The sequence below is a fragment of the Prionailurus viverrinus genome, chromosome C1 (assembly GCF_022837055.1).
Source record: "Prionailurus viverrinus isolate Anna chromosome C1, UM_Priviv_1.0, whole genome shotgun sequence".
Taxonomy (NCBI): domain Eukaryota; kingdom Metazoa; phylum Chordata; class Mammalia; order Carnivora; family Felidae; genus Prionailurus; species Prionailurus viverrinus.
This window is the reverse complement of record NC_062568.1, coordinates 33,740,621-33,766,949: the sequence shown is the minus strand read 5'-3', so window position 1 is coordinate 33,766,949 and position 26,329 is coordinate 33,740,621. Positions and strand designations below refer to the sequence as shown.

The following is a 26,329-nucleotide window of genomic DNA, read 5'->3' as shown; positions in this document are numbered from 1 at the left end:
TTATGCGTATATTATTTCTTTTTAGTGTATCACTTAGTTCTCTAATTTTCCCCTCATACTCCTGGATTTTTTTATCTCTCTTTTTCTCAGCTTCCTCTTTTTCCATAACTTTATCTTCTAGTTCACCTATTCTCTCCTCTGCCTCTTCAAGCCGAGCTGTGGTGGTTTCCATTTTGTTATGCATTTCGTTTAAAGCGTTTTTCAGCTCCTCGTGACTGTTCCTTAGTCCCTTGATCTCTGTAGCAAGAGATTCTCTGCTGTCCTGTATACTGTTTTCAAGCCCAGCGATTAATTTTATGACTATTATTCTAAATTCACTTTTTTTTTTTTTTTAATTTTTTTTTTTTCAACGTTTATTTATTTTTGGGACAGAGAGAGACAGAGCATGAACGGGGGAGGGGCAGAGAGAGAGGGAGACACAGAATCGGAAACAGGCTCCAGACTCCGAGCCATCAGCCCAGAGCCTGACGCGGGGCTCGAACTCACGGACCGCGAGATCGTGACCTGGCTGAAGTCGGACGCTTAACCGACTGCGCCACCCAGGCGCCCCTAAATTCACTTTCTGTTATATTATTTAAATCCTTTTTGATCAGCTCATTAGCTGTTGTTATTTCCTGGAGATTCTTCTGAGGGGAGTTCTTCCGCTTGGTCATTTTGGATAGTCCCTGGCGTGGTGAGGACCTGCAGGGCACTTCCCCTGTGCTTTGGTGTATAACTGGAGTTGGTGGGCGGGGCCGCAGTCAGACCTGATGTCTGCCCCCAGCCCACCGATGGGGCCACAGTCAGACTGGTGTGTGCCTTCTCTTCCCCTCTCCTAGGGGTGGGATTCACTGTGGGGTGGTGTGGCTCGTCTGGGCTACTTGCACCCTGCCAGGCTTGTGATGCTGGGGATCTGGCGTATTAGCTGGGGTGGGTAGGCAAGGTGCACGGGGGCAGGAGGGGCAGGCTTAGATCGCTTCTCCTTAGGTGATCCACTTCAGGAGGGCCCTGTGGCAGCGGGAGGGAGTCAGATCCGCTGCCGGAGGTTTGGCTCCGCTGAAGTGCAGAGTTGGGTGTTTGCGCGGAGCCTCCGCGAGCAAGTTCCCTGGCAGGAACTGGTTCTCTTTGGGATTTTGGCTGGGGGATGGGCGCAGAAGATGGCGCTGGCGAGCGCCTTTGTTCCCCACCAAACTGAGCTCTGTTGTCAGGGGGCTCAGCAGCTCTCCCTCCCTTTGTCCTCCAGCCTTCCCGCTTTCCGAGCAGAGCTGTTAACTTATGACCTCCCAGACGCTAAGTCGCGCTTGCTGTGGGAACACAGTCCGTCAGGCCCCTCCGCTTTTGCAAGCCAGACTCGGGGGCTCTGCTTGGCCGGCGAGCCGCCCCTCCGCCCCGGCTCCCTCCCGCCAGTCCGTGGAGCGCGCACCGCCTCGCTGCCCTTCCTACCCTCTTCCGTGGGCCTCTCGTCTGCATTTGGCTCCGGCGACTCCGTTCTGCTAATCCTCTGGCGGTTTTCTGGGTTATTTAGGCAGGTGTAGATGGAATCTAAGTGATCAGCAGGACGTGCGATGAGCCCAGTGTCCTCCTAAGCCGCCATCTTCTGTTCCTGTACATTGTTTTTTAAGACATAATGCTACTGCACACTTAATGGACTACAGTATGGTGTAAACAACTTGTGTATGCATTGGGAAACAAAATCATTTGACTAGCTTTATTGTAATATTTGCTTTGTTGTCGTGGTCTGGAACTGAGCCCATAATATCTCCTAGGTATTCCTATATAGTACTTTTGCTATCACGGTATCTGGGTGCAATTTTAAATATTTTCCAAAGAATTCATACCATATTATTAACATGATTGTCCCTGGAAAGTGGGATTATTTCATTGGAGTGGTGGGAGATATAGGTGAAGAGATCTTTTCACTTTATCTGCATTGATATTTTACTTTTCAAAATAATTGAAATTTTTCATATTGAAATTTTAAAGTACCAAAATATTAATAGAATTTTTTATCTAAAAATATGTTCATGTTGAGTTTTACAGATTTTGCAGCAGGCTGGGTAGACAATGCATCTTCATTCTTGGCTGGTAGAGCCATAAAATGATAGAACTGTGGTCAGGTCAGAGTGGCGACAGAGAGAGCTGAGCATTAAGTTCTTTTTTAAAAAGGTTTTATTTATATAAAAATTTGTCTTTTGTAAGTTAATTCAGTATGATTGAATGATACCCCATCAAATGACTTTCTGGCATCTCAGCTTTTAATATTACTTTTAAAATTCAGATAGAGCAGAAAATGATGACACAGACATTTCAAGAACAAAACTTCTTGCTGGATGCAGCCCATGCCAGTATCACTACTGAGCTACAGAGTGTTCAGAATCAGAAGACCCAGCTCCAGGCACATCTGTAAGTAAATTATAGACAACTTCTTCTGTATCTTTTATTCTTGCCTTTGTATTTCTTATCTTTAATGAGAACATTTAATTCTGCATTTCTTGGGCCAGACACAAAGGTAAAGACTTTGCCCTCAAGGAACTAGTTCTGTTAGAACATTTTGGTAACTGCTGTCAGGCAGTATGCTCTCCAAGAAATGACTCTATTAAAGAACTCTCATTGAGTGCTCATGTCTCCTTGTTCTCTTCCTACAGAGACCATTTAATCCTTGAGCATAATCAGTGTATCCAGAAAGCACAGGATGCTGAGAAGAGGGCAGCCTTGCAGAAAGAGCTGCTGGAATCAACTATTGCAAGGTTGCGAGGTGAATTGGAAGCATCGATGCAAGAGAAGAAGTCCCTTCTAGAGGAGAAAGAAAGACTTCAGGAAGAGGTAGAAGAAGCAGATTTATATTACCTCCTGGTTGGGGTGGTGATCTTGTTCTAAAACTATTTTCAGTGCAAGATAAAAGAAATACAACCCACTCAGATGCAGTTTGTCTGAGTTGCCCATTAAAGAAATCTTTAGGTAGCTGATCTATGTTTTTTAGCATGTGGAGTAGTCTGTGCCAAACAGCATGCCCTTATACAGCGTTAGTGAATGTCAACTCATAGTTCACACATCCTCATGTTAGTGAAAGGGTCAGATTTAAAAAATTGATTTCCCCTGAAGGAGTGGACAATGGAGGTTAAGGGGGAACAGCCCTGTCCTCCTATTTAGGAAGGTACCATCAGAGTCTGACATGCAGACGTGTCTTTCTAATTTCAGGGCTATTTGTGAAGTCTGCTCTGCCTCAGAGACTCCCTGAGTGGCCCCTTTTCTGAGAGGATGTTCTATCTCTGCAGTGTAGGTATTAATTAACATGCAGGGTGTGTCTGCTATAGTAGAGACCGTCACCTGCTTTAAAATTGACCCATTTCTTTTTTTTCCCCTCCTTGGGCAGGTTAATAAAACAGAGAAAGAAATAGCTCAAGAAAAATGCAATTTGGAAAAGGAATTAGCTAAAAACAAGGTACTCCACATTTTATTTGTTGACATTTCACCGTATTTTATTTCCTTCTGTACCTCTGCCTCCTGTATCAGCTTACCTTACTGAGGAGATGGGTTATTTTGTTGAATACCAAGATGTGGAAGGACAAAGAAGCCCCTGAGCTGGATGCGACTCAGCACTCCAGGCACTGTGGCACAAGGCTGCTTCCAGGGAGCACTTGTTGAGATCTGGCGTTTGCCAGCGAGTCATGACCACCTCTGGCCCTAGTGTTATTGGGTATTTTAGCCAGGAAGTCCCTTAAGAGTGAGCTAATGGTCCTGTGGGAGGCAAAGAGATAATTGCTGACAGGGCTGGGTTTTTTGTTTCCTAAAGCCAATTGGGCTTCCTAAGTACCTATTAGCACCTGTCACTTCATCTGTGAGATACTCTTTTCTGGGTTCTAAAAAGATAGAATGGCCAGAGACACAATATAATTCTTATTAAAATAAAACAAAAACATAGCATCATTTTGCTTGTCTGATTTCATTTGTCTGAGCATAACCTAAATGTAAGTTCATGGGGCTAAAAGATATTTGTTCATTAGAGAAATTATATTAGGCCAAGTGATCATGCTTATACAGGGTCCTTTTCTTTTTTCTTTTTTTTTGCCTAATTTGATATTTTTCAAATGTGTATTCATTGTAAAGCTATGTTTTTCTAAAGTCAGACCTATTAAGTTATAATATGCATAGTGAAATTCACTTTTTTTTTAGTGTACAGTTCTGTGAGTTTTGACAAACACATACAATTATATAACTATCATCACAATGAAAATACAGAACACTTCTATCACCTCAGGGAGGCCCCTCGTGTCTCTTTGTAATCAACCTCTTCCACTTCCATCCCTTGACAACCATGGATCTGCTTTTCTGTTCCTGTGGTTATGCCTTTCCCAGAATATCATAAATGGAATCATACAACATGCAGCATTTTAAGCCTGGCTTCTTTTATTTAGCATAAGGTATCTGAAGTTCATCCATGCTGTCATATGTATCAGTTGTTTGTGTTCCATTATATGGATATACCACAATTTCTTTACCCATTTGAAGGACATTTGAGATGGTAAATTTTGGCAGTTACGAATAAAGCCTGTATAAATATTCAAATATGAACATGTATTTTTATTTCTCTTGGCTACTTAACAGAATTTGGAATTCTAGATCCTATGGTAAATATATGTTTGACATAATAATAAACCATTTGACTGTTTTCCAAAGAATCTGTACTATCTTGCCTTCCCATCATTTTCTCTGCATTCTCATCAGCTCTTGGTATTGTTTGTCCTTTTAGTTTTAGCCATTCTGACTGGCATAGGGGGGTGTATTATTGTGGCTGTAATTTGCATTTCTCTAGTGATTAATACTATTGAGCATCTTTTCCTCTGCTTGTCATCCACAACTTGAAGTGTCTCTTCAAATCTTTTAACCACTTTTAATTCAGTTTTTCTTATTATTTTCTTACTGTTGTTTTTTTCTAGAGATTGTAAAACAGTCTTGTATGATTCTTATGTAAAAAATTCTTATTCTTGGGGCGCCTGGGTGGCTCAGTCGGTTAAGCGACCGACTTCGGCTCAGGTCATGATCTCGTGGTCCGTGAGTTCAAGCCCCGTGTCGGGCTCTGTGCTGACAGCTCAGAGCCCGGAGCCTGTTTCAGATTCTGTGTCTCCCTCTCTCTGACCCTCCCCCGTTCATGCTCTGTCTCTCTCTGTCTCAAAAATAAATAAACATTAAAAAAAAAATTCTTATTCTTTGTATATGTACAAATCTTATATGTGCTTTACATATTTTTCTTCCACTTTATGCCTTATTTTTTCGTGCTCTTTCAAAGAACAGAAGTTTTACATTTTGATGAAATCCAACTTATGAATTTTTAAATTTTTGGATCATATTTTTTGTGTCATACTTTTAATTTTGGATCATATCTAAGAAGTTTTTGCCTAACCTAAGATCACAAAGATTTTCTTTTTTGCTCTCTAGACATTTATAGTTTTGGGTTTTAGATCAGGGCTATGACCCATTTCTAGTTAATTTTTGGATATCATACAAGGTATAGTTTAAGGTTCATTTTATTTTCAGATGGATTGATTGTTCTAGTCCTTTGTATTATTGAGATAATTAGTATATGATAGATTCACCTTCTTAAAATATACAATTGAGCGATTTCTTAGTATATTCACAAGTCTGTGCAAACATCATCACTATCTAATTCTAGAACCTTTTTATCACCAAAACAAAACCTGGTACCCATTAGCATTCACTCTCCATTCTGCCCTGCCCCCAACCCCTGGCAACTATTGTACTTTCTGTCTCTATGAATGTGTTTATTCTCCCATTTCACATAAATAACATAAAATAGTATGTGGCCTTTTGGGTCTTGCCTCTTTACTAGGTATGATGTTTTCAAGGTATGTCCTTGAAATAGTAGCAAATGTCAATATTTCATTCCTTTTAATGACGGAATAATATTACATTGTGTGACTGCACCAAACTTGACTCAACCATTCATCAGTTGATAGAGATTTGGTTGTTCCCAATTTCTGGCTGTGAAGAATAATGCAGTGAACATTTGCATACAATTTTTATGTGTGTAAGCATATCTTTAGGAATAAAACTGGGTCATATGATAACTATCATTTTGAGAAACTACCAAAGTGTTTTACAAAGTGACTGCACCATTTTGCAATCTCACCAGCAGTGTATGAAGATTCATGTATCTTCACATTTTCACCTACGTTTGTTATTTTCTGCTTTTTAAAAAATTAATATACCCATCCAAGTGGGTATGAAGTATCTCACGGTGTTTTTTTAATTGAGCTGAAATTCACATAATAAAAAATCAAACACTTTAAAGGGAACAATTCAGTAGCTTTATATATATTTGCAGTGTTATGTAACCACCACCTCTGTCTAGTTCCAAAACATTTTCATCACCCAGAAGGAAACCCCATACCCAGTAAGTAATCATTTCCAATTCCCTCTTTCTTCTCCCCCCTGACAGCGACCAATCTGCATTCTGTCTGTATGGCTCTGCCTATCTGGTTATTTCATATAAATGTAATCATACGATAAGTGATCTTTTGTGTCTGGCTTCTTAGCATAATATTTTTGAGGTTAATTCATGTTTTTGTACATTTCAGTAATCCATACCCTTTTACTCCCTTTTACAGTTGAGTAATATTCACAGTGTGTGTGTATGATGTATATATACACATACCACAATTTGTTCATCTGTTCATCTGTTGATAGACATTTGCATTGTTTGCACCTTTGAGCTGTTGTGATTAGTGCTGCTATAAATGTACATATGTGTTGTGCATGTATTTGTTTGAGATACATACCAAGGAATGGAATTGCTGGGCCGTATGGTAATTTTGTTTTAAGTTTCTGAGGAACCACCAGACTGTTTTCCACAGTGCCAAACTATTTTACATTCCCACCAGCAATGTACAAAGATTCCAGTTTCTCCACATCCTTACCAACTTTTTTATTTTTTTGTTTTTTAATAATAGCCATCCTAGTAGTTATGAAAGTGGTACCTTGTTGTGGTTTTGATTTGCATTTCCCTAATGACTAACAACTAAAGATGTTGAGCCTCTTTTTATGTGCTTATTGGCCATTTGTATATCTTCTTTGGAGAAATGTCTATTTAGATCAGTTGCCCATTGTAAACTGGGTTGTTGTTTTTTTTTAATTTTTTTTTCAACGTTTTTAATTTATTTTTGGGACAGAGAGAGACAGAGCATGAACGGGGGAGGGGCAGAGAGAGAGGGAGACACAGAATTGGAAACAGGCTCCAAGCTCCGAGCCATCAGCCCAGAGCCCAACGCGGGGCTCGAACTCACAGACTGCGAGATCGTGACCTGGCTGAAGTCGGACGCTTAACCAACTGCGCCACCCAGGCGCCCCAAACTGGGTTGTTTTTTAATTGTTCAGTTGTAGGAGTTCTTTATACATTCTGGATGGTAGCTCCTTATCAGATTTGTGATTTGCAGATATTTTTCTCCCATTCTATGAGTTCTGTTTTTTATTTTTTATTTTTTTAAGAAAGAGCGCAAGCAGGGGAGAAGGGCAGAGGGACAGAGAGAGAGAGAGAGAGAGAGGGAGGGAGGGAGGGAGGGAGGGAGGGAAAGAAAGAGAATCTTAAGCAGGCTTCATGCTCAGCCCAGAGCCTGATGCAGGGCCCAATCCCATGACCCTGGGATCATAACCTGAGCCAGAATCAAGAGTTGGATGTTCAACTGACTGAGCCACTCAGGCACCCACTATGGGTTCTGTTTTTAAATTTTTAGATTTTTTGACATTCAGTTTACTTATTTATTTTTTTGGTTGTCTGTGCTTTGATGTTACAAAATCAAAGAAACTGGGAAACTGTTGCCTAATCCAAGATCACAAAGATTAACATTTTTTTATTCTAAGAATTTTACAGTTTTTCATACTACATTTAGGTCTTTGATCCATTTTGAGTTAATTTTATTTATGGGTTGATGTAGAGGTTCAACTTCATTATTTTATCTGTGGATATCCATTTGTCCCAGCACTATTTGTTGCAGAGCTATTCTTTCTCTTGAATAGTGTTGGCTCCTTAGTCAAAACCCAATTTACCATAGATGTATGAATTTATTTCTGGACTTTCAATTCTGTTCCACTGGTTTCTATGTCTTTCCTTATGCCCATACCACACAGTGTTGATTACTGTAGTTTTGTAGTAAGTTTTGAAATCAAGATGCAAGAGCCTTTTTTTGTTGTTGTTGTTAAGATTATTGTGACAATTCTGTATACTTATATTTCTATATGAGTTTTAGGATCAGCTTTTAATTTTCTGCAAAAAAAGGGCAGCTGAAATTTTGATAGAGTTTGTATTGAATCTGTATCTCAATTAAGGGAGTATTGCAATCAATATATTTTTTCTATATAAGAATGTGTCATCTGCAAATAGAGATAGTTTTATTTCTCCCTTTCACATTTTCCTGAATTTTCTTTCTTTCTTTCTTCTTTTTTTTCCCCCTTGTGTAATTGCCTTGGATAGAATCTCCAATACAACACTGAATAGAAATGGTGAGAGCAGACAGACATCCTTGTCTTGTTCCTCATCTTGGGAAAGCTTTCAGTCTGTCACCATGAAGTATGATGTTAGCTGTGGGCTTTTTCTAAACACCCTTTATCAGGATGAGGAAATTTCCTTCTATTCCTGGTTTGGAGAGTTTTTATCATGAAAGTATGTTGAATTTTGTCAATTGCATATTCTATGTCTACCAAGATAATCTTGTAGATTTTGTCCTTTATTACTATGGTATATTACATTGGTTGATTTCAAATGTTGAACCAAGTTTTCATTTGGGGGATGAATTTTACTTGCTCATGATGTATAATCCTTTTATGTTGTTTCATATGGCTTGCTTGTTGAGGATTTTTGAAATGTTATAAATAAGGGATATTGTTCTCTAGTTTTCTTGTGATGACTTTGGGTTTAGTATCAAGGCAATACTGGTCTCTTAAAATGATTTGTTAAGTGTTCCCACCCCTTCTATTTTTGAGAAGAGTTTTTGAGGCATTGGTGCTAATTCATCTTTAAATGTTTTATAGAATTCACCAGAAGCCATCTGGTTCTAGGTTTTTCTTTGTGGGGAATTTTTTGTTTTATTTGTTTTTAATTATTATTATTATTGATTCAATGTCTTGTTAGAGATCTATTCACAATTCCCACTTATTTTTTTAGTTAATTTCAATAGTTTTGGTTTTTCTAAGAATTTTACCATTTCATCTAGGCTGTCTAATATATTGGCATACAATTGTTCATAGTAGCTCCTTTTCTTCATTTCTTTAAGTTCAGTATAATGTTCCTTCTTTCATTCCTAACTTTAGTAATTTGGGTCTTTCTTTCTCTCTCCTTTTTGCTTTCTTTTTTTTTTTTTTTTTTTTTTTTTTTTGTTAATACAGTTTAAGGTTTGTCAATTTTGTTCATCTTTTCAAAGAACCAACTTTGGTTTTACTGACTGTCTCTTATTTTTCTATTCTCTTGTTTCTGCTTTAATCCTCATTATTTTCTTCCTTCTGCTTGCTTGGGTTTAATTTGCTCTTTCTAGTTTTTTTAAGATAGCAGCTTAGGGGGCGCCTGGGTGGCTCAGTCGGTTAAGTGTCCGACTTCGGCTCAGGTCATGATCTCGCAGTCCGTGAGTTCGAGCCCCGCGTCGGGCTCTGTGCTGACAGCTCAGAGCCTGGAGCCTGCTTCGGATTCTGTGTCTCCCTCTCTCTCTGACCCTCCCCCGTTCATGCTCTGTCTCTCTCTGTCTCAAAAATAAATAAACGTTAAAAAAAAAATTAAAAAAAAAATAAGATAGTAGCTTAGGTTGTTGGTTTATTTTTTTCTTTTTTAACATGGTTTTCTACAGCTATAAATTTCCCTTTAAGCACTGCTTTAGCTGCATACCGTACATTTTGTCGTGTTTTCATTTTCATTCATCCCAAAGTATTAACTACTTTTGTGATTTTATTTTTGGCTAATTGGTTATTTACAAGTTTTTTGTTTAATTTTCCCATATATGTGACTTTCCCAAATTTCCTTCTTTTATTAATCTCTAATTTTATTTCATTATGGTTGGAGAACACACTTTATATAATTCCAGTCCTTTCAGATTTATTGAGAGTTGTCCTGTGGCCTAACATGGTACATTGTGGAGAATGTTGCATATGCAATTGAGAAAAATACTCAAAAATTGAGTATTCTGCTATTGTTGGGAAGAGTGTTCTATAGATGTCCAGTTGCTTTATAGTGTTGTTAAAGTCATCTGTCTCCTCTATGATCTTCTAATTGTTCTGTTCATTTTTGAAAGTGGGATATTGGCACAAAAACAGACATATAGACCAATGGAATAGAATAGAAACCCCAGAACCAGACCCACAAACGTATGGCCACCTAATCTTTGACAAAGCAGGAAAGAACATCCAATGGAAAAAAGACAGTCTCTTTAACAAATGGTGCTGGGAGAACTGGACAGCAACATGCAGAAGGTTGAAACTAGACCACTTTCTCACACCATTCACAAAAATAAACTCAAAATAGATAAAGGACCTGAATGTGAGACAGGAAACCATCAAAACCCTAGAGGAGAAAGCAGGAAAAGACCTCTCTGACCTCAGCCGTAGCAATCTCTTACTCGACACATCCCCAAAGGCAAGGGAATTAAAAGCAAAAATGAATTACTGGGACCTTATGAAGATAAAAAGCTTCTGCACAGCCAAGGAAACAACCAACAAAACTAAAAGGCAACCAACGGAATGGGAAAAGATATTTGCAAATGACATATTGGACAAAGGGCTAGTATCCAAAATCTATAAAGAGCTCACCAAACTCCACACCCGAAAAACAAATAACCCAGTGAAGAAATGGGCAGAAAACATGAATAGACACTTCTCTAAAGAAGACATCCGGATGGCCAACAGGCACATGAAAAGATGCTCAACGTCACTCCTCATCAGGGAAATACAAATCAAAACCACACTCAGATACCACCTCACGCCAGTCAGAGTGGCCAAAATGAACAAATCAGGAGACTATAGATGCTGGAGAGGATGTGGAGAAACAGGAACCCTCTTGCACTGTTGGTGGGAATGCAAATTGGTGCAGCCACTCTGGAAAACAGTGTGGAGGTTCCTCAGAAAATTAAAAATAGACCTACCCTATGACCCAGCAATAGCACTGCTAGGAATTTATCCAAGGGATACAGGAGTACTGATGCATAGGGCCACTTGTACCCCAATGTTCATAGCAGCACTCTCAACAATAGCCAAATTGTGGAAAGAGCCTAAATGTCCATCAACTGATGAATGGATAAAGAAATTGTGGTTTATATACACAATGGAGTACTACATGGCAATGAGAAAGAACGAAATATGGCCCTTTGTAGCAACGTGGATGGAACTGGAGAGTGTGATGCTAAGTGAAATAAGCCATACAGAGAAAGACAGATACCATATGTTTTCACTCTTATGTGGATCCTGAGAAACTTAACAGAAACCCATGGGGGAGGGGAAGGAAAAAAAAAAGAGGTTAGAGTGGGAGAGAGCCAAAGCATAAGAGACTGTTAAAAACTGAGAACAAACTGAGGGTTGATGGGGGGTGGGAGGGAGGGGAGGGTGGGTGATGGGTATTGAGGAGGGCACCTTTTGGGATGAGCACTGGGTGTTGTATGGAAACCAATTTGACAATAAATTTCATATATTGGAAAAAAAAAAAAAAGAAAGTGGGATATTGAAGTTGCCAGCTATGTTGAATCATTTATTTCTCTCTTCACTTCTATTAGTTTTTGCTTCATTTGTATTGGGACTCTGTTGTTGTTAGAGGCATATATATTTATAAATGTTATATCTTGATGGACTGACCATTTTTTCAATATATAATATCTCTCTTAGGCTCTTAGACCCAATTCTAACACAGCAGGGGTGCCCCCCCACCCCACAACACTGAGCAGTTTTTGGATACCAGCAGGGTGTCTGAGAATTCAACTCAATTCTTACAGTGTCTACCCAGAGATAGCATTAGATTTCACACATTAAGGGTTCAGTCCTACAAGACTTCTCCCACCCCTGACCTCCCACTTCAGATGCCACTCACAAGCTCCAGGCTCTTGTGCTTCGGACCTATTGACTATAGATTGGAGGTTCCAACAACCTTCTCCTTAGATTCTTTTAATTTGCTAGAGTGGCTTACAGTATTCAGGGAAACGTGCTTACTAGTTTATTAAAGGATATGATAAATGATACAAATCAACAGCCAGATGAAGAAATACATAGGGTGAAGTATGGAAAAAAGAAAACAAGTTTCTATGCCCTCTCTAGGCATACCACTCTCTCCAATTTCCATGTATTCACCAACTCAGGAGCTCTTGGAACCCAGTCCTTTGGGGGTTTCATAGAGGCTTGACTGCACAGTTATGATTGACTAGGTCATTGGCCATTGGATGATTCAATCTTCAGCCCTCTTTCCTCCCTGGAGGTTAGGGGCTAGGACTCAAAGGTCCAACCCCCTAATCACTTGGTTGGTCCTCCTGGCAATCAGCCCCCACCCTTGGGTGGGGTTCAAAAGTTACCTTCTTTATTAACAGGACACCCATTTCACCATTATGGCTCTGAAATGTTTTCAGGAACTGTGGATGAAGACCACATATATCTGAGAAATGTATTTTGGTCACCTGAAAGACCAAACATATTTCTTTTTTTAAATTTTTTAATTTTTTCAAACATATTTCTTATAAACCATTATATTATACTAGTCTTCTTTGTCTCACACATTTTTTGTCTTAATGTAGTTTTGTCTGATGTTAATATAGCTACTTCAGCTCTTTTCAGGTTATTGTTTACATGATATACCTTTTTCCATTGTTTTACTTTCAACCCATTTGTGTCTTTGAATCTAAAGTGTGTCTCTTATAAATAGCATATAGTTGGATCTTTTAAAAGATGCATTCTGCCTATCTCTGCTTTTTTTGGTGGAGTGTTTAATCTTTTTATATTTAACATAATTACTGATAAGATAGGATTTACATTTGCTACTTTACTCTTTATTTTTTATGTCTTATATGCTTTTTGTTCCTGTCTCCATTACTGTCTTTTTCTGTGTTAAGTAGATATTTCTGGTGCACTATTTTAATTCTCTTATTCTTTCTTTTACTGTATATTTTTGCATTATGGGTAAACAAGAAAGTTACAAACAAAAAAATACACATACAAACACCTTTTAGGGGTGTCTGGGTGGCTCAGTCGGTTAAGCGCCTAACTTGATTTCAGCCCAGGTCATGATGTCACAGTTCATGAGATCAAGCCCTGTGTCAGGCTCTGCACTGACAGCACAGAGTCTGCTTGGGATTCTCTCTCTCCCTTTCTCTCTCAAAATAAATAAACATTTAAAAACCAAAACAAGAAAACACTTTTATATATACCTATATTGCTACCTTTATTATAGCGGCTGTACTATTTATTTCTTTATGTGAATTTCAGTTATTATCTAATCCCTTTTTATTTCAACTTGAAGAACTCTCTCTCGTGTTTCTTCTAGGGCATTTTTTTCTAGCCCCATAGCCCCACCAGAGAGTGGACCCTGGTCCAGACCTACACAATTTTCATTGAGATTAAAGAGAATTGAGCAATCTCTATCAAAATAACACCAGCATTGTTCACAGAGCTAGAAAAAAACAATCCTAAAATGTGTACGGAACCAGAAAAGATCCCAAATGGCCAAAGTAAATCTTGAAAAAGAAAACCAAAGCTGGAGGCATCACAATCCCGGACTTCAAGCTGTATTACAAAGCAATAATCATCAAGACAGTATGATACTGGCACAAAAACAGACACTCAGTGGAACAGAATAGAGAACCTAGAAATGGACCCAGAAACATATAGCTGACTAATCTTTGACCACGCAGGAAAGAATATCTTCAGAAAATGGTACTGGGAAAATGGACAGTGACATGACAAAAAATGAACCTGGACCACTTTCTTTTTTTTTTTTTTTTTTTTTTTTTCTTTCAACGTTTTTATTTATTTTTGGGACAGAGAGAGAGCATGAACGGTGGGGGGGCAGAGTGAGAGGGAGACACAGAATCGGAAACAGGCTCCAGGCTCCAAGCCATCAGCCCAGAGCCTGATGCGGGGCTCAAACTCACGGAGCGTGAGATCGAGACCTGGCTGAAGTCGGACGCTTAACCGACTGCGCCACCCAGGCGCCCCAACCACTTTCTTATACCATACACAAAAATACACTCAAAATGGTTGAAAGACCTGAACATAAGACAGGAAGCCATGAAAATCTTAGAGGAGAAAGCAGGCAAAAACCTCTTTGAACTTGGCTGCAGCAACCTCTTACTTAACAGATCTCTGGAGGCCAGGGAAACAAAAGCAAAAATGAACTATTGGGGCTTCATCAAAGTAAAAGTTTCTGCACAGTGAAGGAAACAATCAGCAAAACTAAAAGGCAACTGATGGAATGGGAGAAGATATTTGCAAGTGACTTATCAGATAAAGGGTTAGTATCCAAAATCTATAGAGAACTTACCAAATTCAACACCTCAAAAACAAATAATCCAGTGAAGAAATGGGCAAAAGACATGAATAGACACTTCTCCAAAGAAGACATCCAGATGGCCAACTGACACCTGAAAAAATGCTCAACATCACTCATCATCAGGGAAGTACAAATCAAAACCACACTGAGATACCACCTTATGCCTGTCAGAGTGACTAACATTAACAACTCAGGCAACAACAGATGTTGGCAAAGATGCAAAGAAAGAGGATCTCTTTTGCACTGCTGGTGGGAATGTAAACTGGTGCAGCCACTCTGGAACGTAGTATGGGGGTCCCTCAAAAAATTAAAAATAGAACTACCCTACGACCCAGCAATTGCACTACTAGGTACTTATCCATGGGATACAGTCGTGCTGTTTCAGAGGGACACATGCACCCCCATGTTTATAGCAGCACTATCAACAATAGCGAAAGTATGGAAAGAGCCCAAATGTCCATCGATGGATGAATGGATAAAGAAGATGTGGTATGTGTGTATATATATATGTATATATATCTATATATCTATATATATATATATATCTATATATATATATATCTATATATATATATATCGGCAATCAAAAAGAACGAAATCTTGCCATTTGCAACTACATGGATTGAACTGGAAGGTATTATGCTAAGTGAAATTAGTCAGAGAAAGAGAAAGACAAAAATCATATGACTTCATTCATATGAGGACTTTAAGAGAAAAAAACAGATGAACATAAGGGAAGGGAAAAATAATATAAAAACAGGGAGGGGGACAAAACAGAAGAGACTCATAAATATGGAGAACAAACTGAGGGTTACTGGAGGGGTTGTGAGAGGGAGGCTGGGCTAAATGGGTAAGGGGCACTAAAGAATCTAATCCTGAAATCGTTGTACCATATGCTAACTAATTTGGATGTAATATTAAAAAATAAAAAATAAAATTAAAAAAAAATAGAACTACCCTGCAACCCAGCAATTGCACTAGTAGGTATTTAACCAAGGGTACAGGTGTGCTGTTTTGAAGGGGCACATGCACCTGATGTTTATAGCAGTGGTATCGACAATAGCCAAAGTATGGAAAGAGCCCAGATGTCCATCGATGGATGAATGGATAAAGAAGATGTGCTACATGTACACAATGGAGTATTACTCAGCAATCAAAAAGAATGAAATCTTGCCATTTGTAACTATGTGGATGAAACTATGCTAAGCGAAATTAGAGAAAGGCAAACATACGATATCACTCATATGAGGAATTTAAGATACAAAGCCAATGAACATAAGGGAAGGGAAGCAAAAATATAAAAACAGGGAGGGAGACAAAACATAAGAGACTCTTAATTATAGAGAACAAACAGGGTTGCTCGAGGGGTTTGGGAGGGGAGTTGGGCTAAATGGGTAAGGGGCATTAAGGAATCTACTTCTGAAATCATTGTTGCACTATATGCTAACTAACTTGGATATAAATTAAAAAATAAATGAATTACAAAAAAAATTGACATTTTAGCAATATTGAATCTCATACGTGAACATGACATATCTCTCCATTTTATTTAGGTTTTTAATTTCTCTTATCAGTGTTTTGTTTTGAGCATATTAAACATTGGACATATTTTAGATTTGTACCAAAGAATTTCATGGGTTTCGGTACTATTACAAATGGTACACTTTTAAGAAATATCAATTTCCAATTGTTTGTTGCTAGTATATAAAAACAATAGAGTTGCATCCTCATATCCTTCAACCTTACTAAAGTCACTTATTCTAGTATCTTTTTTGTCAATTTTTTGGGATTTCCTATGTAGGCAATCATATTTGTTATAAGTAGAGATTTTTATTTCTCCATTTCCAATCTCTATGCCTTCTATACTTTTTCTTACCTTATTGCTGATAAGGTGCAGATATCCTTGCTTTTTTCCCAGTGTTAGGGAGAAACATTCAGGTCTTTCACTTTTAAGATATTAGTTGTAGGGGCGCCTGGGTGGCTCAGTCAGATGGGCATCTGACTTTGGCTCAGGTCATGATCTTACAGCTCGTGAGCTCGAGCCCCGTGTCGAGCTCTGTGCTGGCGGCTTGGCGCCTGCTTTGGATTCTGTGTCTCCCTCTTTTTTGCCCCTACCCTGCTCACACTTTGTCTCAATCTCTCTCTCTCTCTCTCTCTCTCTCTCTCTCTCTCTCTCTCTCTCTCTCCCCTTCAAAAATTAAATAAACATTAAAAAAATTTTAACGATAAATGATATTAATTGTAGGTGTTTTATAGATACACTTGATCAGGTAGAGATGGTTCCCTTTCATTTCCAGATTGCTGAGTTTTTATCATAAATGTTGAATTTTGTGAAATGCCTTTTCTGCATCTATATAAATTGCCATTATAGTTTTTCTTCTATATACTATAGTCTAATTAATTTCGGGTGTTCAATAAGGTTTGTATTACTGAGATAAACTTGATCCTGGTTTGTTATCCTTTTTATATATTGCAAGATTCATTTTACTAGTATTTTTGCAGAGGCCTTCTGCATCTGTATTCATTAGCTTAAATTAATATTTAAGTAAATATCAAGTACCAGAAGGACTTCTAGTATATGTGAATTAGGTAATTTGTCATAATCCTCCTGCTGAAGACAACTAGAAAAGCTGAAAAAATGTAAAAGAAAAGGAAAAAAAGTCAGAGCTGTCAGACTACAAATCCCTGCATTTAGACACAGGATAACATGTTCATACAATAACTGCTATTTTACAGTTACAAATGTCATTTAAAAAAATTTTTTTAATGTTTGCTTATTTTTGAGAGAGACAGAGCTTGAGCAGGGGAGGGGCAGAGAGAGAGGCAGACACAGAATCTGAAGCAGGCTCCAGGCTCCGAGCTGTCAGCACAGAACCCGACGCGGGGCTCGAACTCACAGACTGTGAGATCATGACCTGAGCCGATGTCAGACACCCAACCGACTGAGCCACCCAGGCTCCCCACAAATGTCATTTTAAAAGCAAGATAATGCTTTTGGATCTGGCATAAATAGATTTCTTTTCTCCTTTTGTGTTTCAAAGGTAGACATAAATACATTGACCCACAACCTACAGACTCTAGAGGAAAAGAATAAGCACCTGTCAGAACAAATGGCTTCCCTAGAACTTCAGCAAGTCCCTTCTGATTACAATGAGGTGGGTATAAAAAGGTCAGTCTAAATTAGGAATTAATGACTAGTGTGTTTTAAAAAATCAGAAGTTAGGAGATGGATTTTCTTCATTTGTGTTTTAATAATTATCATTTAGTCCTGAATAACTTGGGCTGACTATGCAGAGAGCCTTACAAGTGCTCAAACAGTAAAAGATTAATAAAACAAGAATTTTTTTTTTAATTTTTTTTGTCAACGTTTATTTATTTTTTGGGACAGAGAGAGACAGAGCATGAACGGGGGAGGGGCAGAGAGAGAGGGAGACGCAGAATCGGAAACAGGCTCCAGGCTCTGAGCCATCAGCCCAGAGCCTGATGCGGGGCTCGAACTCACGGACCGCGAGATCGTGACCTGGCTGAAGTCGGACGCTTAACCGACTGCGCCACCCAGGCGCCCCTAAAACAAGAATTTAAGGCAGCTAATAAACATCTGCCTCCACAGATGATCTATAATACTGAAAAGTATGAATATTTCTAATATTTTAAAATACTTCCTATTCCATAAATTATGAGGCAGAAGGCTGTATTTTTCTTTTCCTTTTTTGACATTTCCATTAGGCAATCAGTAATAAGTACGATATCTAAAAGCTGTTTGACACAGTCAGTGCAATACAAATAAATGGTAGAGTTTAGACCATCTCTAAGGGGAGGATATTTAAAGAGATGATCATTCTGTTAAGCAGCTAGTATGTTTCCTGTGTGCTTTTGAGTACTTGAAAAAGAATTAGTTACTGCTTCTGTAACATGCAAATCACCTTTGAAAACTGCATAGAAGACCCTGGTGTGAGTCTGTCTTGATCTGAGTTAAATTCTTTCAGACTCTGTCATAAGCTGTACATTACTTCAGTTGTGAAATCCTAGAGAATAATCTAATACATTTTCATGGCCTTAGAGCCAGACGGCCGGCATTTCAGTTTTGGCTATGACCTCGAGTATGAGCCTTAACCTCTCTGAGCCTCAGTTTCTTAATCTGTCAAAGTGGGGGAAGTAATACCATTATTAGGAGGTTGTTGGAGGATTTAGTAAGTTAATACATTAAAGCATGTAGCAGATAACTAACATTTATTGAATTTTTAGTATTTGAACTGTCCCAGAAAAAAGGCTTTTAAGTTCCTCTTATAGCAACAAGGTGCATTAGCTCTAGTTCCTGGTACTATCTCAGACCAACCCTCCCTTCCCAAGATTAAAGACTTATCCATGTCCTCTGCTTATTGGCCATGTATCAGCTAGACTTATCAGCCTACTTGCTCCTGGTCTTTCTGGAAGACTACATCTCAGTCTCTCTGATTCTTTCAGTGCCCCCCTGCCAGTGAGTAGGCCTGTGGCCTTACCCTGTTAGTGACTTTGACAGATCCTGCTAATGATTTTGTCAGTGTTGATTCTTGCTTTCTCACCACACCTCTTAAGGTCTCCCAATGATAAACCACACCTCAGGTCCAGCTTGTAGTTCTGTGTTTCCACATAGAATTTTCTCTGACCAGGCCTGCCTGGAAGTCCTCCAGTTGGCTGTATGAGTCTTGAGAAATGAGGTTGAGATGTCAGTATTAGTTTGTTTTTTAATCTCAGCAATATCATTAAACTTATCACCGTTCAATGCTGGCAGTGTATGTTTGTTCTTTGGGAATTCACACTTGAAATTCTCAATACGAGTTACCTTTCTAGTATAATCTGTTACTGGTTTTTGGAGATATGCTTATGAGTGTATGTTGTGTATGCCACACCACAGATTTGAAGTTTGACCTGGTTTCAACCCTCAAGGTTCCATTTACTGTGTGGCCTGGGCAGGGCTTAAACCCTATGGCCCTTGGGGCTAAGGAGATCTCCCTTAATCACAGCACACTGTGTCTGCACATATCAAAATGGTAACTTTGTGAATTAGAAATTGACCTGTTGATGCATCTGCCTTCACTGTCTTCTGATGCAAGAGTAGTAGTTACTCACCTTTACACTCCCTTGCCTAGCATAGCACCTAATACATAATAGGTATTTAAAAATTTTTTTTTAATTTTTTAATGTTTATTTATTCTTGAAGGAGAGAGACAGAATGAGAGTGGGGGAGGAGCAGAGAGAGAGGAGACACAGAATTCTAAGCAGGCTCCAGGCTCTGAGCTGTCAGCACAATCTGTGAGATCATGACTTGAGTGAAGTCGGTCGCCCAACCGACTGAACCATCCAGGCACTCCCATAATAGGTATTTTAGAAAGATTGAGTAGAACACAAGGAGGGTCACAAGGAGGATTAAATATCATATTGTGCGTAAAGTACCCATCACAGTGCCTAGCATACTTAATACATGTATAAACATTATTCTCTTTTCTTCTTCACACCAATTTTGGGCTTATTTTTATTATTTCAGCCTTTAATGATGGTATAATTTAAGTCTATTACTATAGTCAGTCATGCAGGGAACCACAGTGAGAAATGATCCAAATGGATTTTTTTTTTAAGCTGAGTGCATAGCCCGACATGGGGCTCAATCCCACGAACTGTGAGATCATGACCTGATTTGAAAGCAAGAGTCTGACGGAGCCACCCGGGTGCCCCTTCTTTTGGAATTTAAACATACATTTTCAAACAGTAGCACTAGACAGAAGTATCGTTCCCTATGCAACCAGGACTTCAACGATTTGAAATTAAACTGTGAATTAAATGTAGTATTTCTTACAACTAGGATGACATTCAGTGCACGCTCATGTAGGTATCCAAGTTGGCTCAGTTTGCTGTGGCCCATGCAAACCAGTTGTTAAATATTTTGAATAAAATCCCTGCATACAGGGGTGCCTGTCTTAGTCAGTAGAGCATGCAACTCAATCTCAAGGTTGTGAGTTTGAACCCTCACTTTGGGTGTGGAGATTACTTAAAAATAAAATCTTCAAAAAAATCCCTGCTTACAATCTGCTCATAAAATAGCTTTATCAAGATGCTAATATCTTTTGGTTTCATGTATTCTTCTAATAGCCCTCTAACTTTCACAGCTCATCTTAATTTTAAAAATGATTTTAGAAATCATTTTGTGGCTTACAATTGACCCTTGTCAACCTACCTTTTATTTCTTAAGATAATTTTATGTTTGCTTCCTGCTTTTCCAAGGAGTGATATCTTTGTATATCAGTTAAAATGCATATTCTAACAATTAGCATTTTTCTTGGTATTCTAATTCTCAAGTGAGTCTCCAATTTCTCTTTTGCTTGCATATTAATGGTCTTTTTAGTATATTGCCAAGATTTTTTATGCAAAGGTTAATCTCTGGCCTTCCATAACTCAGAATCTGAGATATTCACTCATTTAAGTGCTCTCTAATTTCTGGTCTTCCGTTGATTCTCTTAAATATAAGCCCTATTTAAATAATCTGGACACAATAATTTAAACTACTGCTTTAATAACTGCTTTCCCTTAGCAACTGGAACAACTGGAACAATTTCTTTTCTGTTTGTTGTGAATTTAAATAAGTGACCTTGTGTCAAATATCACATTTTGATTTTGCTTAGACAGTTTACACTATCACTGCGTTAACATTCTCTTAGGTGACCAAAAAAGAGGAAATCATTTTTAAAGTATATTTAAAAGATTAATGGAATTTCTTTATGCCTTTGCCTAAAAGAGGGAACTTTATTGAGGTAAAAAGTGCCATTATTTAAAAAATTCCTGGACATCTTTTATAAGAGACCCAGATCATTTTTTACTGCGAAAAAAAAAGACTTCATATTCCAAGAAGACAAGCAAAGTTATCTTTGAGTGTTTGTTATAGCTAGCATATTTTAGGTTTAAATCTAGCTCTTGGTATTTTATATTGCACTTTATAGCACATGGGGCACCACAATTTATAGAACTTAGAACTGAATTTTAAATACCTATGCTTTTGTTTTTTGTTTTTGTAACATCATTGGCCATCCTTGTTTATTTTGCTGAAGACTTGGTCAGAACATTATCCCAAATGTTGTGTTCATGGAATGTTTTTACCTCATAGTTTCCAAAATAGAAAGTATTGTGGGAAAGGGGGACTGTATGTGTTACACTGACAGAAAATTAATTGATGATTAATTTTATGGTAATATGTTCTAACCTCCTATTTATTGATAACAGTCTATATTTCCGTTAGGTTATTTTGTGTGGTTTTTAAAAATTTTTTTTAATTAAAAAATTTTGTTATTAAATATAATTTATTGTCAAATTGGCTTTTTAATTTTTTTAATGTTTATTTATTTTTGAGAGAGAGAGGTAGAGTGTGAGTGGGGGAGGGGCAAAGAGAGAGGGGGGACACAGAATTTGAAACAGGCTCCAGGCTCCACCTTATCAGCACAGACCCTGATGCGGGGCTCCAGCCCACGAACAGTGAGATCATGACCTGAGCCGATGTCAACACTTAGCCTGCTGAGCCACCCAGGAGCCCCACCCTTAGTTTATTTTGAAACCAATACTTTATTGGCCTGAATGCTTTAAAAAAATAATTTCCTTTGACTTAGTGGGAACCACATATAGTGATTAAAATTGAAAGTTTAAGAAACAATGTATGAATATGTATAATTATGTATGAAATAAATACTGGTCTGATAGGACAAACACTTAGATAGGCCATAATGGTTAACCCACTGATGCCAAAAATTGGATATAAATTTTTATATTGAATGTGCATAATTTGGGGTGGGTTGTATAGAAGAACTAATCACTCTTTATGGCTTTTCCATAGGTTTTTATCAAGCCTAGAATGTCTAAAATAGCCTAATTCTTCTAGCCAAGGCAACTACCAAAGGGAAAACAATGCTCCAGACTAGTGTACCCTCTTGTAGAACATATGCTATCATGAAAGTATTTTGAACCCAAGAAGAAATGAGTTACATGTTATTACATAGTAATCTAGTTTGGAATGTGTTTTTGCTTTTATTTGGAAAATATTCATAACACTTGAAATAAAGTGCACTACAAAGTGATAACTAAGGAATAGCTATAACAGTGTTGGAGATGGTGAGAATTATCTCTTGTATAAATTCATATCTCTACATATGTTGACATCTTTATTAAATTGCCTAAAGTTGAACATAAAACAAGTCTAAATTCTTTGGATTTAAATGCTGAAAAGGCCTCCTGGTCTATAGTAATTATGTCAATGTAGGATATTTACCAGCATTAATAACACTTCCCACTAAAGATTTACTGCAAATGATCCATAGTGCAGCTCATTGGCCAATGTGATTAAGAATTTGCGTTCTCTTGGGGCGCCTGGGTGGCTCAGTTGGTTGAGTGTCCAACTTCAGCTCAGGTCATGATCTCACAGCTCGTGAGTTCGAGCCCCGCGTCAGGCTCTGTGCTGACAGCTTGGAGCCTGGATCCTGCTTCAGATCTCTGTCTCCCTCTCTTTCTGCCCCAACCCACTCCCATTCTGTCTCTGTCTCTTTCAACAGTAAATAAACATTAAAAAAAAAAAAGAATTTGCATTCTCAGTTACATTTGCTTTTGTGTGTATTATTCTTGCAGTTTATTTGTGAAGATGATTTTGACATAAGGCAAATATCAGTATGTCCTGCTGTTAAGATATAACACTGAAATAGATCATGGAAGGTGAAAATTTCCATATTCAATCACTAATATGTAATCATTCCAAATTCAATCACTGGAGTACCAACAAGGACCAAAATTTAATCAAAATGAAACTGTATTTTATACTTATTTTTTCTGAAAAAGTCTGAGGAAAAAGACATATAAAAAATAAGTGTCATTATTAAAGGCTGTTTGAATGATAAGATATGTAATTTCTTGAAATATAGAGCCTTCAGTAGTGTTTCTCCAGGATAACACTGTGTAGAGTGCTTGATCAGACAATATTGGAATTTCCAATAAATGTTTCTTTTGTTCAGAGATTTTTTTTTACTCCCTCTTGCATGGTAACTGAAGTGTCTTCTGTCTACACAGTTGTAATGATTTGCAGCTCCTGTTTTCTTAAAGAAATGTATAATCTTTAAACTGCATATCTGCAACTGCTGATACCCCACATCTGGGTTGGATTGCAACTACAGGGGCGCCTGTGTGGCTCAGTCTGTTAAGCGTCCAACTCTTGGTTTTGGCTGGCATCATGATCTCACAGTTCGTGGAACTAAGTCCCGCATCCCTGCTTGGGATTCTCTCTCTTCCTCTCTTTCTGCCTCTCCCCCACTCATGCCTGCTCATGTGCTCGCTCGCTCTCTCTCTCTCTCTCTCTCTCAAAATAAATAAGTAAACTTAGAATAAGTAAGCAAAAAACTACAAACTCTTGGGGCGCCTGGGTGGCGCAGTCGGTTAAGCGTCCGACTTCAGCCAGGTCACGATCTCGCGGTCAGTGAGTTCGAGCCCCGCGTTGGGCTCTGGGCTGATGGCTCAGAGCCTGGAGCCTGTTTCCGATTCTGTGTCTCCCTCTCTCTCTGCCCCTCCCCCGTTCATGCTCTGTCTCTCTCTGTCCCAAAAATAAATAAACGTTGAAAAAAAAATTAAAAAAACAAAAAAAAACAAAAAAAAAACCACTACAAACTCTGGGACATTTAAGGCACTCACACTTTCACTAGCAATCCTTTAATGTTGTATGTTAGCACTATGATCCAGCTATGTAGGGAAAAACTAAGAGGCAAAAAGACAAATAAATATGAATCCTGGTTTCATCACTGTAGAAATGATAAGAGTATAAATGCTTGTTCAGAAAATGGTTGTTCCTTTCTCTGCCAAGGTACTGATACCTGTGTTTGCTTTCCCAGCTGGCTCAACAGCAGGTGGAAAAGGTCTTGGGAAGAATTACTGAGAGTAAAAATAAACTGGCCTATGAAAAGGGAAAACTCCAGGTATGAGATTTTATTTTCTGATTTGTGTTGTCTAATTTTTTAATGCCAATTATCAAGCTAAATATAATAAATGATGGATTTTGAGAGGACCTAGCTCCACTAATTCTCTAACTTTGGACAAGTTTTTGAACCCTCCTAAGTTTGTTGCCTCATTAAGTAAAATCAGGTGATTGCTGTTCACATATCTGTAATATAATACTGAAACTAAAATTGTGAAACCAGATCCCATTCTGTAGCTATTGAAAGTTGTATTATGATTGTTTTGTGCATGGCCACTCACTAAGAATGTTAGAGAGCTCATGCTCTCTTTTTTGCTGAATTTTTATAGCATTCTTAAAAAGAAATAACCCTGGATATTGGGACTCAAAGGCAATAGACTTGAGTGACTGGGATGATACTATTCTTTTGCTTCCTGTGTGTTTTATCTCTATAGTACCTACAGAGCAGGAAGCTGGCCACTGACACCCAACTCCAGTGGAAATGCTAAATGAAATCTAAATCAGTGGTTCACAGCCTTAGCTACACATCACAAATTGAGGAATTTTTTAAATACCTCAGGCAGGGCAGTATATGATAGTCGCCGTTTACTTGGAAATGAATCAGAAAAAGAAAAAACACTTTGATGGATAGAGGAGATTGATAGATGGATTGATATGTGATGAGCAAGTTTAAAAAAATTAATTGTGGAATTTGGATGGTGAGGGTATGCATATTCACAGTAAAATGAATTTTACTGTATATTTATAAAATACAAGGGGAAAATTCCCCATGACAAGGCTTGCACCCCAGAGCAATTAGATCAGAATCTCAGGGAGTAGATCCTAGGCTTCAATACTTTTAAGTTCCCCACTGATTCCAGTATGCAACCATACATGAGGACCACTGGATTCAATGGTACAAAGTCCATTTAGGCTTGGCAACCAAAGAGCTGATTTAATTAAGTGATCTCACTAGAGACATGTAAAACGTGTCAATGTTAATCTAATCTCATCTGCTCAAGGAGTTTATTATAGGGTTAGCAGATGAGATTGGCCCTTATGGCAGGCTATGTGAAAGATGATAAACCATGGTTGTGAAACCGTATGTTGGCCACTAAAAACATAAGGCTATTTGGCCACAATTTGTGTACTTTTAATTAATATTTTCTAGAGCCAATGATACATTTAAGTATAATATGCATTTATACTTGTGTAACCTTGGACGAGTCTTAATTTTCTTGAGTTTCATCTTTTTTAAAAAAATTCAGTTCCTTTAAAATGTTTTTATCAGGGGTACCTGGGTGACTCAGTTGATTGTCCAACTCTTGATATTGGCTCAGGTCATGATCTCCGGGTCATGGGATCAAGCCCCACATCAGGCTCCGCACTGAGTGTGAGGCCTGCTGAAAATTCCTCTCTCTCTCTCCCTCTGTCCTTCTCCCCTGCTTGCACGCTCTCTCTCTCTCTCTCAAAAAAAAAAAAAAAATTAAAAAGTTCAATAGTAATTGTGATAATTTAACAGTTGTTTCTTTACTGGTGCATTCAATAACAAGATCTAATGGTGTTCTTATAAACTCTATTAATTTCAAACTGGTGATAAGCACAAACAGCTTTTCAAGATATTTGCAATAACTATTCTATAATACGAAAATATCTGTGATGTCTATTGGAGACAAAGTAACAGGTTAGACTAATACTACTGTGGTTTATTGCCTACATTTAAAAATTTTTTAGGGGCACCTGGGTGGCTCAGTCAGTTGAGTGTCCGACTTTGGCTCAGGTCATGATCTCATGGTTTGTGAGTTTAAGCGCTGCATTGGGCTCTGTGCTGACAGCTGAGACCCTGGAACCTGCTTCGGATTCTGTGTGCTGCTCTCTCTGCTCTT

The 26,329-nt window shown here is 38.3% G+C and overlaps 1 protein-coding gene across 6 annotated transcripts in view; it reads left to right on the top strand.

The window, feature by feature from the left end:
• CCDC150 (coiled-coil domain containing 150) overlaps positions 1-26,329 on the top strand; it is a 107,689-nt gene that overhangs the window by 41,679 nt on the left and 39,681 nt on the right. For all 6 annotated transcript variants that reach the window (XM_047872330.1, XM_047872329.1, XM_047872333.1 and 3 more), the window contains 5 exons: positions 2,258-2,382; positions 2,625-2,802; positions 3,353-3,421; positions 17,536-17,649; positions 24,382-24,465. In XM_047872330.1, coding sequence (XP_047728286.1) covers positions 2,258-2,382; positions 2,625-2,802; positions 3,353-3,421; positions 17,536-17,649; positions 24,382-24,465 — 570 coding nt within the window. The remainder of the gene's footprint in view (positions 1-2,257; positions 2,383-2,624; positions 2,803-3,352; positions 3,422-17,535; positions 17,650-24,381; positions 24,466-26,329) is intronic.